This window comes from Rattus norvegicus, chromosome 14 (assembly GCF_021556685.1).
Source record: "Rattus norvegicus strain SHRSP/BbbUtx chromosome 14, alternate assembly SHRSP_T2T, whole genome shotgun sequence".
NCBI lineage: Eukaryota > Metazoa > Chordata > Mammalia > Rodentia > Muridae > Rattus > Rattus norvegicus.
The window spans coordinates 13,739,671-13,759,092 of record NC_141547.1 but is presented as its reverse complement, the minus strand read 5'-3'; the positions used below and the strand labels follow the sequence as shown (position 1 = coordinate 13,759,092).

The 19,422-nt window shown below is 41.4% G+C and overlaps 1 protein-coding gene and 1 pseudogene across 1 annotated transcript; one reads left to right on the top strand and one right to left on the bottom strand.

The window, feature by feature from the left end:
- Positions 1 to 626: 626 nt before the first annotated feature.
- LOC148001232 (PRAME family member 8-like) lies at positions 627 to 5,795 on the bottom strand. The gene is made up of 4 exons (XM_087584709.1): positions 5,698 to 5,795; positions 4,540 to 4,853; positions 3,502 to 4,092; positions 627 to 2,729 (listed from the first exon to the last, which is right to left on the bottom strand). Exons 2-4 carry the CDS (start codon positions 4,824 to 4,826, stop codon positions 2,162 to 2,164), a joined length of 1,446 nt encoding a protein of 481 aa, XP_087440835.1. The 5' UTR covers positions 4,827 to 4,853; positions 5,698 to 5,795; the 3' UTR covers positions 627 to 2,161.
- Positions 5,796 to 16,286: 10,491 nt separating this feature from the next.
- LOC148001231 (PRAME family member 20-like) lies at positions 16,287 to 18,946 on the top strand (annotated as a pseudogene).
- Positions 18,947 to 19,422: the final 476 nt, after the last annotated feature.

The following is a 19,422-nucleotide window of genomic DNA, read 5'->3' as shown; positions in this document are numbered from 1 at the left end:
GGTGTTCATATATTTCTCTCTCCCATGGGATTTGGGAGGGTCTCAACCTTCTTAAGGCTGCATACCTTTGAATGCACTTCCCATTGTTTAGTGTCCCCAACATAAAATTATTTTGTGGTTAGTTTTCAACTGTAATTCCCTACTGATATAAATTGTAATATAAATGTCTGATATACAGGATATCTAATATGATATTCCAAAAAGTCCTGACCCACAGGTTGAGAACCATTGACTTATTAGAGAGGATAAAGAAAATTGGGCAATAGGTATAACTCATTTTAAATTCAATACAATTTCATTATCTGATTTTAGAAAAGATTTTTTTTTGCACAAGAATTTTGGTCATACTTTCTGATATGGCCTTCAGGCTAGAATGTTCACACAAAAAATAAGGTAGCAGTGCACCCTTTTGGCATTTCTTCCCAGGTAACCAGGGATTTTACTTAAACTCTTGTTATGGCTCCTTACCCACCAATCCTCAGTCAACTCATATCACCTGTACTGTTACTTGGTTAATTTGTTTATTGATAACACTTGATTTCTTAGGTCTATCAAGTCTAATACGCTGAACTTTAGTGGATTCATTAATGATTGCTGTCATCAGAAACCTCACAAGAAGCACCTTAAGAGAGAAAGGGGTTTATTTAGCCAACTGTTCGTGGGATGTTCTAAAGCACAATATTGTGGGAATGGAATTATGGAAAGAGGGAAGAGACCCGGTCATGGTGCATCCAAACAGGAAGCATAGAGAGATGATTTTGGTGCTCACCTGGATTTCCCTGTTTTATTCAATCCTGGCTACTAGACTTTGAGATGCTGCCACTGCAATTCAATTTGGTTCACGTTCCTGGCCAGTTACACGTTTTAGGAAACATGCTCAGGTGAGTTTCCCTAGTAATTCTAAATGCCGTTAACACAATTAGCTATCACACCAAACCTAAAACCCAAAGGTAGACAAGTGGATGTTTTGATTGGCCTTGAGAGGAGATGAAAAGTTTTGGCAAAAGGAATTGTCTGTCAACTAGACAGGCTCTAATCGCCTAAGCAAGAGGTCTTTCGGGAATCTAGAAGCTAAGATTCTGGATTGAATTAAAGTTTGAAGGTGTGATGGCTTCTGTGTTCAGTTGAATGAATTAAAAATGGAAATAGAAGCAATCAAGAAAGAACACATGGAAACAACCCTGGATATTGAAAACCAAAGGAAGAGACAAGGAGCCATAGATACAAGCATCACCAACAGAATACAAGAGATAGAAGAGAGAATCTCAGGAGCAGAAGATTCCATAGAAATCATCGACTCAACTGTCAAAGATAATATAAAGCAGAAAAAGGTACTGGTCCAAAACATACGGGAAATCCAGGACTCAATAAGAAGATCAAACCTAAGGATAATAGGTATAGAAGATAGTGAAGACTCCCAGCTCAAAGGACCAGTAAATATCTTCAACAAAATCATAGAAGAAAACTTCCCTGACCTAAAGAAAGAGATACCCATAAGCATACAAGAAGCCTACAGATCTCCAAATAGATTGGACCAGAAAAGAAACATCTCCCATCACATGATTGTCAAAACACCAAATGCACAAAATAAAGAAAGAATATTAAAAGCAGTAAGGGAAAAAGGTTAAGTAACATATAAAGACAACCTATCAGAATCACACCAGACTTTTCGCCAGAGACTATGAAGGCCAGAAGATCCTGGACAGATGTCATACAGACCCTAAGAGAACACAAATGCGCTAACTTGTTCATTTTACCCCTCTCCAGACGGTATTTGTTACAGAATCCTTAAATTTGGATACTTTATTCAACTATGACAACATTAATGACGTGTAAAAAAGAACATATGCTCTAGTTGTTCACTGAATTCAGCGAAGGACAAAAAGTTGAAAAGTAAACTACAAAGACTATAGGTACTCTGTCCAGAATACGGATCGTGAAAATGTCCCAGTTGTGTTTCTGACTCCACAAGGCCCCTGTTCCCACAGTCCATCAGACAGTTTCCCTTTTCAAGCTTAGCTTCCAAGATCCCAGTCTCTGTACATGATTTTTGTTTTCAACCATCTAAACAGTGTCTGAAATCACAATCAGTGAGCACCCCAGGTGAGAGTTGTGTCAGGATCCTGTCATTTATTCATATCTAGTAGTCATGTACCCAAGTTTACAGCCGGCAACTACAAGTTCTGTTCTCCCGTCCATAGACACACTGCATACCACATTTGTGGCACATATTTGTAGCAAAAGAAATGCTCTTGAGCTGCCTTATTGTCCCAAGTGTATCCATGAGCTCCAGACAAAGTTGGGCAAACCTTTCTCTGCAGACATGAGCTAACTCATCATAGCACTCCAGAGGGGCAGGGTATTGTTCCACATTGATTTTTCTCCAGTTGGCAGTGTGCTGCAAAAAGTCCTTTAGGATGGCCATGGAGAAGTCATTGTTGTAGAAGTTAATCTTGGTGAGCTGAGAGCATCGTGTGAGGGCAGGTAGGAGGGCATTGAGCTGGTAGTCTTTCATTCTACACCCCTGCAAATCCAGAGTCTGAATTTTATCTGCCACTTTCTCCACGAGACTTCTCAGAGGCATAATATCCAAAGAACTTAGGGTCACACCTCTCATCTCCAGATGTTTAAGGTGAAAGAGGCTCTGACAGAAGGAGAAGGAATCCAAGTCTTTCTGTGAAATTCGGTAGTGCATGATGGAGAGTTTCACCAAGGGTGTCATCAGGCTCCTAGAAATAAAGAAGACAAGAACATTAACTCTTGTAAATGGTGATGGGATTTGTGGGGTGGGCTTTATGAAATCAAAGAAGGAACCAGGTGACCAAATATCAAAGATATTATCTAAGAGGTTTCCTTTTAAAATCAGTCCATTCACACCCACAGCTGATCTTTTGCTCTCAGTCTCAAGCAGAGAAGCAATTTATCCTACAGGACCATGCTGTAAGAGGAAAAATTCTATGCTAAAAGATTCCTGACAATATCTAGGGAAATTATTTGTAGACTCACTCTTAGATGCATTCCATCCTAGGCTCTGAACACTCAATTTAGTCTTCCTTTACAGGCCCAAACCTTTCCTCATGACCAAGTTGCTCAGACCTATGCAGCTCAAAACCCTTCACTCATGGGAATCTAGTGAAAGATAGAAGGCTGTTCCCACAGAACCCCATCCAGATATCCCCTCCTCACTTTGCTGCTGAGTCCTACGACTCTTAACTGCATGCTCATTTTCCTTTTCTCTTTCTGGGCTATACGTTGCCTACAATTCCATACAGAATTACAACCCCCCCGATGAGATATGAACTATTGCATAACTTCCTTCAATCCTCTACTTCAGAAGAGCTCATTTGTGACTTTGAATCACTACACACAATTTCCATATTCTAAAGCTCCCAAAATGTTTGTTTCTATTGACTGACTTAAAAACAACCTGCACCATTAAATCTTAAAATAGAAGAGGAAAGGTTGCTCTGCTAGGTAACCCAGCCCTCCATCCTTGCTTACCTGAAGACCTGATTCATGTGGTCTCTAAGAAAATGGACGCCACTCAAGGAGAGATGCTGGAGACAATTGAATTTTGAGAACATAGAAATGAAACCCTTGACACACTTGTCCTCTCTCTCTCCTGTTCTATTGGCAATCTTGAATACATTCTTGTAGAGGGGTGCCAGGAGCAGTTTGCGAAGATTTCTCATTTGCCCAAAGAAGGGAGTAAAATGGGCCAGCTGGAAGACATTCCACTCAGTGTTCAGTTCCAATTCCTCGATGTTCTCTGGGTGAAAGACATTCAAGATCTCTCTGATAAAGTCCATAGGCATAGCCCAGATCTTCAGCTTCGTACAGCAGAAATGCAGGAAGCCCTTTCTCTGCTGGGCCCACTTCAAGAAGCATGCTTGTGCTTCATCAAGACGGGGCCTGAGGCACAGCTCAGTTACCACCTTCAGTTTGTGCCTCAGTGCATATTGGGGAAGGACCTTCACTACCGGATTTTCATCCAAGGACTCTGAAGAACAGCTGCCATCCTCTTCATCAGCCCATATGTTCCAGAAAGTGTGGTGCACATTCCTCAGGTCCAGAACCTGAAGTTTTCCCTTGCTAAGGGTGAAAAAGATGAAATATTGGCAGACATGACAAGACCTTCAGTCAGTTTACACTACAGGACTCTAAACTCCATTCTCCCCTACCCTGCCATGGTGTTGGTTTTATGCAACAAGAGTAAAATGTGCACACACATTCTATGGAAGCTTTCTCTGAGCTACATTTGTATGCAGGATCACTTTCTTTCCAACAAGCTACTCTTAAGTTTTCGTTAGTCCCATAATTAGTGGTTACGGGAATACCAGGGTTAGGTGCATTCTACAGTGAGGCTACGTCTATTCAAAGCCCTAATCCAGAGAAATCTCTCCCTACTCCAAGCAACCAATAGATTTCAAGGCTTCTGTATCAGAGTCTGAAGATCCCATCAGAAAACACTCTGCCAGAACCCATAATCTCTAAAGTCTAATTCCTGTGTTCCCTTCTACAGTACTTCACACTCCTTACCTGTGGTGAATATCTCTTGTCAGTCGCATGTCTACACCTTCTAGGACAGCCTGCAAGGTTTCCAAGTTAGGTGTCTTCATCAATGCCCCAACAGGGAGACAGGGGAAAGGCCAAGTTGTCACCATTTCCTTCACAAGCTTGCTGTGCCTGCCCTCGAAGGCCTCCTTGAACAATGCTGGGAAGAGCACTGTAGGCAGCTCCTCCAGAGAGGATATGATCACAGCCTCATTTCTCAGCAGAGTCTGCCTTGCCAGCTTCTGGAGTGTGGGTGGGCTCTGAACACTCATCCTCTAAGGGCTCCAGAAAGAAGGCTCCTGGGAAAGAGGTCAGAAAAGAATATAATTTCAAGACAAAGTTTGTAAAAATTTCTTCACTATCGTAACAACCTTTAAGCTTCTGACTTACTTCTCTGGCAATGGTACAGACAACAATCTACCTCTTTATCCTAAACTGGGAGTGGAGAGATAGACTCCCACAATGTTATTATGGGAGCCTTTCAATCACACAAATTGCCCAGAATTTTCAGGTATAAAAGCTTTATGTATAACCTTTTCTCAAAAAAAATTTAAAAATTAACTCCACTTCTAACAAACCCATTGAACATACCAACAAACCAAAGCCTACTGATGTGGATCACTATTGATTCCCAGAAATCAGGATGAAGTCAGTACATTTCTGAACATTTTAGGGTTTCCTTTTCTGGGAAGAGGACCATGTCCACTTGTGAGTAACTCACAAGTAGAATTCCAGCTATTCAGAGTTAAAGTAGATCAAGGATACATGGTCTCCAGGTCTACAGTGTGAGTCGCAGTTTCACAAAAAGAAATAAAGACTATCATTTCAGTGAGCAAAACATGAGAGAACATCTTAGTCAGAATGATCTGCCTTTCACATTACCCAGAGCCACATGGTCACTTAATAAGAGAATTTGAGCAACATAGAGAATCCTTCTCTCAAAACATTATATCGAGCACACTAAGTAAATATGCAAGCTATAATAAAAAGATACCTGAGATAAGGCTAAAACTTCATTTGGAATGAAACCCAAGGTCAACAATGTGTTCCTTTCACAAGATAGAAATGAAGATTTCTCTGCTATCCTGGAGTCTAAATTTCCCTTCATCAAACTGCATGACCCAAGTGAAAATCATTACATACCAGTCCAGAGAACTGCAGATTGGTCTCTGAGTCCCAGCCAAACCAGGCTGTTTTCCAGGATGCAGGTCTCGGAGTGTGTTCTCTGGCTCCACTGAAGCTTTTATGCACCTTCCTACTCACCCCTCCCTATTGAAGCCACACCCTTCAACTGGGAACTGGATTCTGATTTCCTGATTTAATCTCCACCCTTTTACATCTAGAGCAAACATCCAATCATTTCATTGATTGAATCAGAAGGGGTTGTGACATACTCACCACTCATCACCAACCCTGCCCTCTGCCCCCCACAAAAAAAGTTTCTTGGCTAAGTATAATCATAGCACTTGTTCTTTCACCATATAACACAACAATTTTTGATTTGTTCCTTCATTTGCTTAAGGATTTCTTAGTTTTCAATATGTTTCAGGGACTGGTTCACGCTCTAAAACCAAGGTTGTGCTAGAAGTCTAAGGTCTAACAATACCCATGCCTCAGAATCCTTCTTATGCTGGGATTACTGTTCTGAATTACCATATCTGGCTGAATTTTATTCATGGGACCAGAGTCATCTCCACTTTGCTTCAGCTCGTGGTTTAATCTGTAGCCATTTAAAGACATAAAATAATTCAACAATATTCTTTTCCACTGGATTTGAAAGCAAACCCTGCATCAGAGAAAGGAATATATACTGAAGCTCAAGGACTGTAGTGGATGCTCTGTCAATGAACTGCCGCAGCAGCCACACACAAGGTGGAACTGGACCATGGCTTGATCCATTACTATTGTAGCCAGAATGCTGTGTCTGTACTCAGATGGTAGGAAGTCAAGCAGTATACTGGGAGTCCTGTCTCCAACTCTCTGGGCAGCATACATGATGGGGCATGCTGCTAAGCTGAAAATTGAAAGTTGGAGGTAGGAGGCTCTGTTAAAAGTCATGTTCAGCCAAATTGTAAGCTGAAGAATAGCATGAGTCAGACAAAACCTGCTCTGTAAATGGACAAAAAACAAAGAGAAAGTAGGTTCTGAGGGAGATGCTGCCCTTGACACCCCAGGAAACAGAGATTTGAGGTAGGATCAACATAACAGACTTAATTGAGGGAATGATGCCTGGAGTGGGATATGGACTATAGAGTTGCTTGACCCATATCGAGAACCTGTCAATCCTCAATTCCCATCACCTATAGGGTTGCTTGAGTTGGTCTGTGACTCCAGTTCCACCCAAATCTGAAAGCCACTTCTGACCTTCCTTGGCACCAGGCATGTGAGTGATGCCCATTCATATTTGGAGGAAAAACACCCCCTACACATAGAGTAAACCTTCCTAAAACAATAGATCTATGTTGGGAATGTTGGCATACAAATTTAATTCCTCCACTCAGGAGTCAAAGTTGACTGATTCAGTGAACTCTGGGCTAGCCTTATCTAAATAATTAATTCCTAACCAGTGAAGCCTGTGGAGTAAGGATATGTGTTAAAATTAAACCAGAGCTGGGCAAGGGGGCACTGAGGAGACAAAGGCAGGTGGATCTTCCAGGTCCAGGCCAAATCAGTCCACAGAGTGGTTTGCAAGATAGTTGGGGCTCTTAAAAAGAGATACCTAGTGTCAGAACAAGAAAACAAACAAAGACTCGAACAAGGTATAGTTTACACTGTGGTTCCTGTACAGGTCTTAACCCTAGCAATAGGGAGGGAGAAACAGGTGGACCTGTGAAGTCAAGGTCAGCCTGGTATATACTGTGAGTTCAGGAACAACCTTAGCTTTTAAACAAACAAACACTGTATAAAACAAAGCAAAAGAAAAAACTACAGCAACAGAAAACAAAAAAATCAAAAAACAAAACAAACAAACAAAGAAACAAACAAAAAACCCAAAACTCCCCAATGGACAAAGCAAACAAAATTTCTAAATAAAAACCTTAAGAGAACATTACAGCTAGTGAGTGGTTCAGACTAGAATTTCAATTGCTGCCATGACTGAATTCACTAAAGAGAACCACAGGTATACTGAAAGAAACTGCTTCAGGTTCTAGTTCTCCCTCCACTACATGCAGGCTCCATTGCTGACACACCAAAACACAAATGAACTAAGATATTCATCATGGAGAGAACAGCAGCAGAGATGATCCACGGTGGTGATGCAAGCTTCAAGGTACAGAGGAAGGAAGGCCCCAAAACTGAGTCTAGCCTACACTAAACAATGTAATTCTGTCTCATCCAAACATATAATTACAATCAGAGCTGGGTGTTAAATAGGCAGCTCAGTCACATGTCCGTGGACTTCATGAATGAAAATGGCTGCAGTACAGAGTCCAAGCTCCTTGGGTCAAGAGAATAAGGGTTGCTTCCAAAGCGCTAAAGATGTCTCCTGGGAAAAGGAAAGAGAAATCAATAATGGAAATTAAGATTTTCAGGATACAATGGGACCAAGAGAAAGGAGACTTTGAGCTGGGATGGGCTCACTAGCAGGTAGTTAGGGAGCTTAAGGGCTAGCTTAGACCTTGACAAGTTAACAGGCACCACAGTTATTAATGGAAGATCCACAATTACATCTGGCCAGAGATAAAGACAGTGACTCCTTTTTAGGAAGCTGGGAAAAAAATCAAGCCTCATAGGGCATGGAGGCTTTTTTCTAAATACCGAATGATGGAGAAAGGACTTTCTTCAGGTGCAGGCTTTGGACTCAATGAGACAGGATAGACACCTGATGCAATTATATTCATAAAAGCTTTTCTCTAGAGCTTCTCTGTGATTGCCATATGTCCCTCTGGGAAGCTTGCCCAGGATGTGCTTGAGGAATTCCATGCAATGGTGGAACACATAAGATTCAGCTGGTTGGACAGCATGGTTTTATCAAAATTCAAGGACCGCAGTCCTGGTGACTTTGATCTTCTGTTCCATGCTCTTCAGAGTAGGAGGATGGAGGGCCTGACAGGTTACTTGTATTTTTGTTTGTTTGCTTGTTTGTTTCTTTATTTTTGTCAGTTCTGTCTTTGGTTGAGTGTGCCCTCTGAACTTGACTGAAACTGAGATCCTGTTCCTTAGTCCTGCTCTGTATGTGCTTGAAAAAACTTTCTAGCCCACTTGCTAGTCTGGTGTTCTATAGATAGGGTCAATTTTGAATTTCATCTCACAGAGATCCTCCTGCCTTTGCCTTCCTTTTGTCCTGGGAGAATTTCTATGCGAGCAAAGTCACCTGGCTGTGTTTTCATCATTTATTACCATCATTGTTCAGCAGGAAGTCATCTGGAGCCCTTAGTGTGCTATTGAAAATACATGCACAATACCATAAAACAGCATTATAAAAGGACATGACAAACACCTTACACAATTATTTGTCTGTTCAGGAAGAAAGAGTTGAGCTTCATGCTCTCACATCTTCTACTAAGGCAGCATTCAGAAGGCTGAGGCAGGAGGATGACATGCATTCATTTTGGCAAGCATTTCTATGGCTGCTGAAATGCCTTATCTTTATGTTCAGACTCCAGTTTAGAATACCTGATGTATGTGTGAACTCGGGTGAACTAATAACTGGTACGTTTTACAAAAGTCAAAGTTGCACCTCAACAAAATCAAATCTCTAGGCTAATCCCCAACAAGACCAGCATTACCAGGTTATACCCTCAACCAGACCAGTATGTATATGTTATTCCTCTATCAAACCTACCCTTCAGTTACAAGCCCACACCTTGTCTAAGACCAACAATGAAGAGGGCAAGAGAAATTAAGTTTATGTCTGTCTCCCAGCAATGGCCAATTATGATAAGTCCACAGTAGCTTTCCAATTACATGCTTGCATATTTACCTCTGCTTGCTGCTTATTATAAAGCTAGCCATGATAGAAATTTTGGGATCCACCACCACAAAACTTTCCTATATGATGAAGGTAAGTTGGGAGGGATGCGGAACTTGCTTTAATAGAGCAAAAAACTGCTGTGATGTGCATCAGATCAGATCATGTTGGTTTTTTGGGGGAATCTCTAACATTTCCCTCCCACAACAGTGTAAATCAGGGAATAAAGTCCTTGTTTGGCATTCACAAAAGAGTAGATTATGTATCACTGCATGATCTAGACAGATGGGGACATCCATTTCTTTCCAGAACAGTGAGTCTGAGTACACACCTAGAAATATGATGTCATCTTTGGATATAATATAATGTGTTTTGCAAACCTATACCATACTAAAGTTTTCAAAACAACTTATAAAGTGTGCCAGGGAGGGACATGCCATCCATAGTTTTAAGAGAGTTGAAGTAGGTTTTCATAAAGGAAAGATCACAGCAAGTGGAGAGGTGCTCAGTGGTTGTCGGGTATCTTGAATGCTCTAGGATTAGTTGAAGACTCTCATATTTACAGAACACCTAAATTCAATTGCACAACACATCCCACACCTGAGTTCATCTTAAGGAAGCATGCTAGGCTGAATCTACATGAAATAGTCCCTCATTTTTGTAGTCCAGAGCAGCGTCTCTGTCAGACACTCCTTTTTCTCTTTCTCTTTGTCTCCATTTAGAAATTGGCTCAAATGTAGGGTTCAGGTTGTTCCTGTATTAACCTATGGCTGAAGATGGTCTTGAACTAATCCTCCGGATTTCAATTCTTGCACTGTGAGATTACAATTTTTGCTATCTTGCAAACTGCATGGAATCCTGGAGAGAGAATGCCCTGTATGCTGCATGGCTCTCTGCATATTGAGTACACACCAATCACCCTGGGACAGTATTAATGGAATCAAGCTATGCTCCTGCCTCCATCTCTTGAATAGGTGATGCTGTAGTTTATTGGAAAAGTATTCAATTCAGTCCTTGAGAACCAAAACATATTCCTGACTATTAAACTGTGTATTCCAAATCTAGTGATAATAATATTACAAATTATTTTATGACTAGTATGAGCATCAGAGTAAACCCTGATCTTAGGCAAAAAGGACTGACTTGGTCACATGAATAGAATTCACTCAGTTATAGTGATTACAATATTAATCCAAGCAGGAAGAAAGATAGTGAGGCACAAGGATTGTTGAACTTAGAGTTCTAAAACAACCCTGGCTTCAAAATAGGACCCAGTACAGTACTGGATTCAAAACTACGTAATAAGTAAGGAAATGAGGGGAGAAATTCAAAAATTCCACGATATGTTGCTAATTAACATGTGAAATGTTTGAGGGATGGTCTCATGGGGAGGAATTCTCACCCAGAGCTCTGATTCAATCAAGGAACTGGTTGGATGATGTTCCCTATAGAATTCAAAGGGTGGAGTTTGACCATCCAATCTAATTCCAGTTTGGGATTGGAGGGTGTGCTTGCAATAGGGAGGGTGAGCAGCGAGGTATATACAGGCTTCAGTGGAGCTAGAGAAAACATTCAGAGACCTGGAGCCTAGATAGCTGCCTGGTTTCCCTGGGACTCAGAGACCTCCTTGCAGTGCTCAGAACTGGTATGTAAATGGTTTCCTTTGAGTCATGCACTTTGATATATGCCTTTAGACTCTAAAATATGACAACACATTTTAATTTCTGTCTCTTTAGATGAACTCAACAAAGTCCTTGGATTTAATTCCAAATCAAGTTTTAGCCTCATTTCTAACATCTATGTTAGCCTGTTGATTTCAATATTGTGATAGATTTTTTAAAAGAAGGTGATTCTATGTTATTCAAGCTCTCCTAGAAATGGCCATGTGGCTCTGGGTAGGCTGGATTTCAAAACACTCCTGACTCAGCAGCCTCCTCAGGACTAAGATTACTAACATATTACTTCATATTTCCATTCTCACAAATGCTTGTTGTGTTTGTTTTTCTGAGACCCTGGCTCATACTGGAAACCTGGAGAACTTGTGTCTTTGATCCTCTTTAACTCAAAATATCTAGAATTATACTTGTGATTTACTCAAATATCTTACCTAAGGCTTTGCTTTGCATCTCTTTAACATAATTTGTTATTGGATGTGGTCTGCTTTTGGGACCCAGGAAAACCTGAAAATTTAAGAACCCACTGTTTTCATCCTTCTTAGGAGGAATTCCATTTTCATCCACAACAGGAGGGTTTTTTTTGTTTGTTTGTTTCTTTTCTTGTTAGTTTGCTTATTTGTTCATTTCATTTCTTGTTTGTTGGTTGTTTGTATTTCATTCTTTTCTTTTCTTTTAATCTTTATTAACTCGAGTATTTATTTACATTTCAATTGTTATTCCCCTTCCTGGTTTCCCCGCCTACAAACCCCTAGCCCCTCCCCCTCCAATTCTATATGAGTGTTCCCCTCCCAATCCTCCCACCATTAACGCCCCCCCAAACAACCACGTTCACTGGGGTTCAGTCTTGGCAGGACCAAGGGCTTCCCTTTCCACTGGTGCTCTTAATAGGTTATTCAATGCTAAGTATGCAGTTGGAGTCCAGGGTCAGTCCATGTATAGTCTTTGGGTAGTATCTTAGTCCCTGGAAGCTCTGGTTGGTTGGCATTGTTGTTCATATGGTATCTCAAGTCCCTTCAAGCTCTTTAAGTCCTTTCTAAGATTCCATCAACTGGGGTCTGGTTCTCAGTCTGTGGTTTAATGATGGCATTCGCCTATATATTTGCTGTACTCTGGCTGTGACTCTCAGGAGAGATCTACATCCGGTTCCTGTACCCTGCACTTCTTTCCTATATCAATCTTATCTAGTTTGGTGGCTCTGTATATATGGGCCACATGTGGGGCAGGCTATGAATGGGTGTTCCTTCTGCCTCTGTTCTAAACTTTGCCTTCCTGCTCCCTTCCAAGGGTATTCTTGTTCCCCTTTTAAAGAAGTAGTGAAGCACTGGCATTTTGGTGATCCTTGAGTTTCATGTAGTCTGTGCACCTAGGTTATTTCGAACATTTGGGCTAATATCCACTTATCAATGAGTGCATACCATGTGTGTTTTTCTGTGATTGGGTTACCTCCCTCAGGATGATATTTTCCAGTTCCAACCATTTGCCTATGAATTTCTTAAAGTCATTCTTTTTGATGGGTGAGTAAAATTCCTTTGTGTAGATGTACCACATTTTCTGCATCCATTACTCTATGAAGGGCACCTGGGTTCTTTCCACCTTCTGAGTAGTATAAATAAGGCTGCTATGAACATAGTGGAGCATGTGTCTTTGTTACATGTTGGGGGCATCTTTTAGGTATATGCCCAAGAGTGGTATAGCTGAGTCCTCAGATTGTTCAATGTCCAATTTTCTGAGGAACTTCCAGACTGATTTACAGTACTGATTGTACCAGTCTGCAATCCCTCCAGCAATGGAGGAGTGTTCCTCTTTCTCCACATCCTCCCCAGCATTTGCTGTCACCTGAGTTTTTCATCATTCTCACTGGTGTGAGTTGAAATCTCAGTGTTGTTTTGATTTGCAGTTTTCTTATGACTAAAGATATTGAATATTTCCCTATGTGTTTCTTAGGCATTCAGCATTCCTCAGCTGTGAATTCTTTGTTTAGCTCTGAACTCCATTTTTTTTTATGATGACTTTATTCCACAGATGTGTAATATACTTTAGACATTTAGTAATACTGCAGACAGAATTCAAGGCTGTAATTCTGTAGTAGGGGACTTGCTAGCATACACAAAGTCCCCAGTTTGGCCCCTAGCTTTACAAAGGCAAAACTTAGAAATATCTTTGAAAGTAAGATCATGTAACATCAGTGGTCACCAGAAAAGGTCAAAAGTAGCAACTATGAAGTATATAACAAATAATATTTGCTTCAAGGTAAAGTATTATGCACTTAAGTACCCCCAAAATGATTTTTCTATGACACATGATATCACATAATGTAATCAACGTTTTTTAAAAAATAAACTTTAGAAGGCAAACTATTCCCAGCATAAAATTTCTTCCCCAAGTACATCTATTAATATCGTACAGAAAGCACGGTTTAGGTAATGATGCTTTTAGGTCCTAGGATTGACTATGAAATTCAGGTTATATTTAACTCCTTGACTCAGGTTTAGGGTGTTCTGAAACTGCTGGAAACAACTAGTTAAATACTTAAAAACTCAGATTTCCTGGAATGTGAGATGAAAATAAGGCCTTAAGGTGAGAAAGAAAACGGGAAATACAGAAACAGTTCAGTGAAACACAAGAAGAATGAATCATTAAGACAGGGTTGAGGACACGTGGCGGTTTTGAGCGTGTTAGTTCCCGTCCTCTACTCTTTAAAAATCCCAGGGGGCACTAGGCTGCCGGACTCGGCTCTGACTTCAATTCTGGACCTTCGATTCTTTCAGTATGCTAAGAGAGAAACACAGAATACCGTCTGTCTGTCTGCTCCTCTCCCCAACCCCCACCCCATCTCTCGACCCGGCTGGCCTTGAACTCAGGAATTCAGGGACCCGCCAGCCTCCTGAGTTCTGGGATTACTGGGATTATATCGTTTAAAAGTCAACATATCTCATTCCTCTCAACCAAAAGAGATTAATACGTCACGCAGTACCAAATCTCCACGTTGAATCTAATTTGAAGCCAGCATAACTATTTTGAAGCCTCAAAAATGAAAAACTGTAACACAGTTTTTATAGTTGGGATACAAGGAAAAAGGATTGGACATAGCCAAAGGTCTCTGCGAAGTGAGTCTAAAGACTGCAGAGGGCTATCAGAGTGAGTTACAATTTAAACCAGTGTTTGCAAAAGACTTCTTCCTAAAATCTGCATCCAATTTGAGATAGCCGCCCTTCATCTTGCCCTCCTTTCGTTTTCTCTTTGGGCGTCCCTCGCTCCAACTTTCCTGTCTGCTTCTCCCAAGACAGACTGTCGCTGGAAGAAACTAATAGGCTTGACACGTCCGCCGTCCCAGGATGACACCACAGCTTGAGCTACTGCAGCTTGAGTCGCACTGCTACTTGGGGCGGAAGAGCAGGGCGCAGGCGCAGTGAATCACTGTTGCCGAACTTCCTGAACTCCATTTTTTAATAGGGTTACTTGTCTCCCTGCAGTCTAACTTCTTGAGTTCTTTTTATATTTTGGATATAAGCCCTCTGTCAGTTGTAGAATTGGTAAAGATCTCTTCCCAATCTGTTGGTTGTCGTTTTGTCCTAACAACAGTGTACTTTGCCCTACAGAAGATTTGTAGTTTTAAGAGATCCCATTTGTCGATTATTGATCTTAGAGCAGAAGCCATTGGTGTTTTGTTCAGGAAGTTTTCTCCAGTGCCCATGTGTTCGAGAGGCTTCCCCACTTTTTCTTCTATTAGTTTGAGTGTATCTGTTTTTAAGAGGAGGTCCTTGATCCACTTGGACTTAAGCTTTGTACAGGGTGATAAGCGTGGATCAATCTGCATTCTTCTACATGCTGACCTCCAGTTGAACTAGCACCATTTGCTGAAAATGCTATCTTTTTTTCATTAGATGGTTTTGGCTTCTTTGTCAAAAATCAAGTGATTATAGGTGTGTGGGTTCATTTCTGGGTCTTCAATTCTATTCCACTTGTCTGGCTGTCTGTCACAGTACCAATACCATGCAGTTTTTATCACTATTCCTGTGTAATACTGCTTGCATAGTGTTTGTTGATTGTAATTCATTATTTTCTTTTTTCATTTATGAGTTATTTTATTGAATTACATTACAAAAGTTGTCCCCCTTCTTGGTCTCCACTTGACTACTCTCCTCCCAACCTCCCTCCACTTGGACACTAAAGAGATGCTCCCACATCTGCCCACCCACTCCTCCCTCACCCCTATAACATCCCACTTACCTGGGGCTACAAGCCTCCTCTGGACCAAGAGCCTTCCCTCCCATTGTTGCAATTTATGGAAATTTGTGCTACATATTAATCTGAAAGGATGAATCCAACCATACTCTTTCTTTGGTGCTTAGTCTTTTGGAGCTCCAAGTGGTTCATTTAGTTAATATTTGTTATTCATTAGGGGTTGTAAGCTGATTCAGCTCCTTCACTTCTTCCCTATCTCTGCCTTGGTGGTCCCAAGCTCAGCCAAATTCATTGTTTATAAGTGGCCGCAATTGTCTGAGACAGGTCGGCACAGCCTCTCTGAGGATAGCCATACCAGGCTATTGTCTGTAAGCATAGCTTGGCAATACTGTCACAGTTTGATTTCTGTTGGTGGGATGGATCCCAAGGTAGGTAGACTCTGAATGGTCTTTCCTTCAGGCTCTACTGCTTTTTCTCCATGCTTTTCCTTTAGAAAGGAAGAATTCTAGGTTAAACATTTTGAGATGGATTAGTGGCCCCATCCTTCAACTGGGAGTCACCTGTATCCACAGATGGTTGTCTATTAAGGTTCCATCTCCCCTCTGTTGAATATCTAGCTACTGTCATCCACATTGTGCCCTGAATGTCTCTCCCATTTTCCTATCTCTCTTTCATCCTTTCTTTTTCTTTAAAGAAATGGTCACACTTAACACATCAAGAGCAGAAAATTATATACCCATTTGAGTGATATAAAATCTGACATGCTGCCAGTGTGGGAGTCTGTCTTTACATGACCAGTTTAGGATGAAGAGGTAAAATGATGTCTCTACCATTGGCAGAGCACAAACTCAGAAGCTTTGTGGTTGTTGTGATTTTGAGGAAATTTTATGAACTTTTTCTTGAAAGTGCATCTTTTCTGAATCCTTCACCAGGTGCTTTCTGAGTGGAGACCTTAAAAGATGAGTGTTCAGACCCCACCCACACTCGAGAAGCTGGCAATTCAGTCTCTGATAAGAAATGAAGATGTGGCCATGTCCTCTCTGGGAGAGCTGCCTGCTGTGCTCTTCCCAGCACTGTTCAGGAGGCCTTCACTGGGAAACACATCAACCTCGTGAAGGAAATGGTGTCAGCTTGGCCTTTTCCCTGTCTACCTGTGGGTGCATTGATGAAGACACCTAACCTGGAAACTTTGCAGGCTGTGCTAGATGGAGTAGACATGCAACTGACAAGAAAGTTTCACACCAGGTAAGGAATAACCAATTACTATAGAAGAGAGCACATGGACTACACAGTAGAGTTTGTCAGGACAGTTGTCTTGGTTATACGTGGATCAGAAAATTTTGATAGCATCTTCATGCAGGGATACATGGTCCATGAAAGCTCTTTACTTGTCCTAAGGATGGCTAGATATGGATTATATTAGAATATGGACTAGAGTAAATGTAGCCTCAGAGTTGAATGAGCATATCCCTGGCATTCCCCAAACCACTAATAAAGTGACTAAGGAGAAATAAGGATTACCTTAGTGAAAGAAAAGTAATCAAGTGGACAGAAGTCTGGGAAAGCATGTGGAGCAAGCCTGGGTCCAGTTTGAATATAAGATGCCTAAAAAATATACATCTTAGCAGGGGGAAGAAATGAGTTTACATATATGTAGTAAAAGTTGACACAGAGTCTCATGACATTCATATATTCTACCCACAGGAGAACAAAACTGCAGGTTCTCGACCTGAGAAATATGCACCATTACTTCTGGAACATACAGGCTGGAGAAGAAGACAGCAGCTGTTCAGCAGAGAACTCAAAAGAAAAGAAAGTTGTGAAAGTCTTTCACAGATATGCACTAAGGAAGCGTGTGAAGGTCATAGTTGAACTGTACATCCATTCCTGCCTGAAGGAAGAACAAACATGCCTGTTGAAGTGGGCCCAGCAGAGAAAGGGCTCCCTACATTTCTGCTGTACAAAGATGAAGGTCTGGAATCTATCACTCTGTGGTATTGGAGAGATCCTGAAGGTTTTTGATCCACAGCATATCACAGAATTAGAACTGCATACTGAGTGGACTCTGTTAGAGCTGGCACATTTTGCTCCATATTTTGGACAGATGAGAAATCTCCAGAAAGCCTTCCTGGCACCCCTGCACAGGATCATGTTCTCTAATAGCAATGGAAAAAGAGACAGAGAAGCCAAGTGTATCAAGAAGTTTATATCTCAGTTTTCCAAATTCAATTGTCTCCAGCATCTCCACATGTTCTGCGTCCATTTTCTTAGAGATCACATGAATCAAGTCCTAGGGTAAGTAACAATGAAGAGCTAGGTCAGATACCAAACCAAATGTGTCTCTCTTATCTTAAAGATTAGTGCTTCACGCTGACAGTGGTCACTAGGAACAAATATTCAAGGACTAATGGGACTCACGATTTTTATGTATAGTGTTCCACAAGGTAAATTTTACAAGTGAAATCAGTGTCTCAGATGAGCACTCATGAATGACAGAATTGATTTGGAGTTAAGAGTAGTAGTAAGAGTGGGTGGTAATTCTTCCGGGATGATAGCCAGGATTTGGAGGACTCAGTAGCACAGTGTGAACCTGAAATATATGTTCAAATCTGAAAAAACATACTTCTATCTTACCCCACTTCCCATGGGTGAAATCTTGGGATCCCAAATAGCACTGAGTGCATGGGACAGAGGGTAAAACTTTGGCTGTAAATGAGATCAAGGGTGACTTCAGAGGGAAGGAGAGAATACAGAGTCAGTGAGCACATGGCAAGTATCGAGATGCTATCACAACTTCCTTAGGGTGGAAGTTTTTCTGTGTGCTTTCTGGATTTCTGGGTTGAACTGGTTTTCATTTTTAAAGTGAAGCCAAGAGATGAACTGTGGGGTGGGCATGACTGATCAATTTCCAACAGGAAGCATCATAAATGATGTCCTTGATCATTTAGTCAAACTGACCTTGGGGTATCTGGTTCCTTCTACTACTCTGTACATTCCAGCCAAATGTCTACAACACCATTAGCCAGAACTAACCCCCTGTTCTATCCCTAGGTGTCTGATGACTCCCTTGGAGACCCTTTCAATCACTTACTACCTAATTTCACAGAAAGACTTGGATTCCCTATCCCGCAGTCAAAGCCTATTTCAGCTCAAACATCTGGATTTGAGAGGAGTGGTCTTATGTGATCTGGATATTATGCCTCTGAGAGGTCTCCTAGAGAAAGTGGCAGACACTCTTGAGACTCTGGATTTGCAGTGGTGTAAGATGACGGACTCCCAGCTTTATGCCCTCCTACCTGCCCTCAGACATTGCTGTCAGCTCACCATGGTCAACTTCTACAGCAATAACTTCTCTGTGCCCATTCTGAAGGATCTGATGCAGCACATAGCCAACTGGAGCAGGATCCGTGTGCAACAGTACCCTGCCCCTCTGGAGTGCTATGATGACTTGGCTCAAGTTTCTGTAAAAAGATTTGCCGAACTTTCTTCTGAGCTTATGTATACTCTCGGAGTAATAAGGCAGACCAAGAACATCTCCTTTGCTACAGATATCTGCCATACATGTGGTCAGCGCTGTGTCTATCACAATGGGTCCAGACTTTGTTGTTGCTGGCACTAAATTGTGAAACAGGACTTCGGTTTTTGACAACACAACAGGCTTGGGACACATCTCTCATCTGGGTTCCTAAAAGACTGTGGCTTCTGACACTGCTCAAATCGTTGAAAACCATGATGTACAGAGACTGGGATCTTGAACGCTGAGCTGGACATGGAGCAAAATTAAATTAACTGTGGGAACAATGTCCTGTTCACTCAGAAACACAATTTGGCCTTTATACAGAACTTCTGCCCAGACAGTCTAACAAGATGCTTTGTTGTGTACTTATATAAACTGGACGTTATCTCCTTGGGCTCTTTGATCGTTTCCATTCTTGCTACCAGGCTTCGTAGTGTCTGGAATGTTTAATGGGTCCAGAATGGCAAGGCCCTGGTGCATGAATGCATTGGCATGTATAAAATAAAAATTTTCTTGACACTTCTTTCCCTTGTCCTTTTTCTGGGCTACGTTTACAACCTTCTTATGTGGCTGATCAG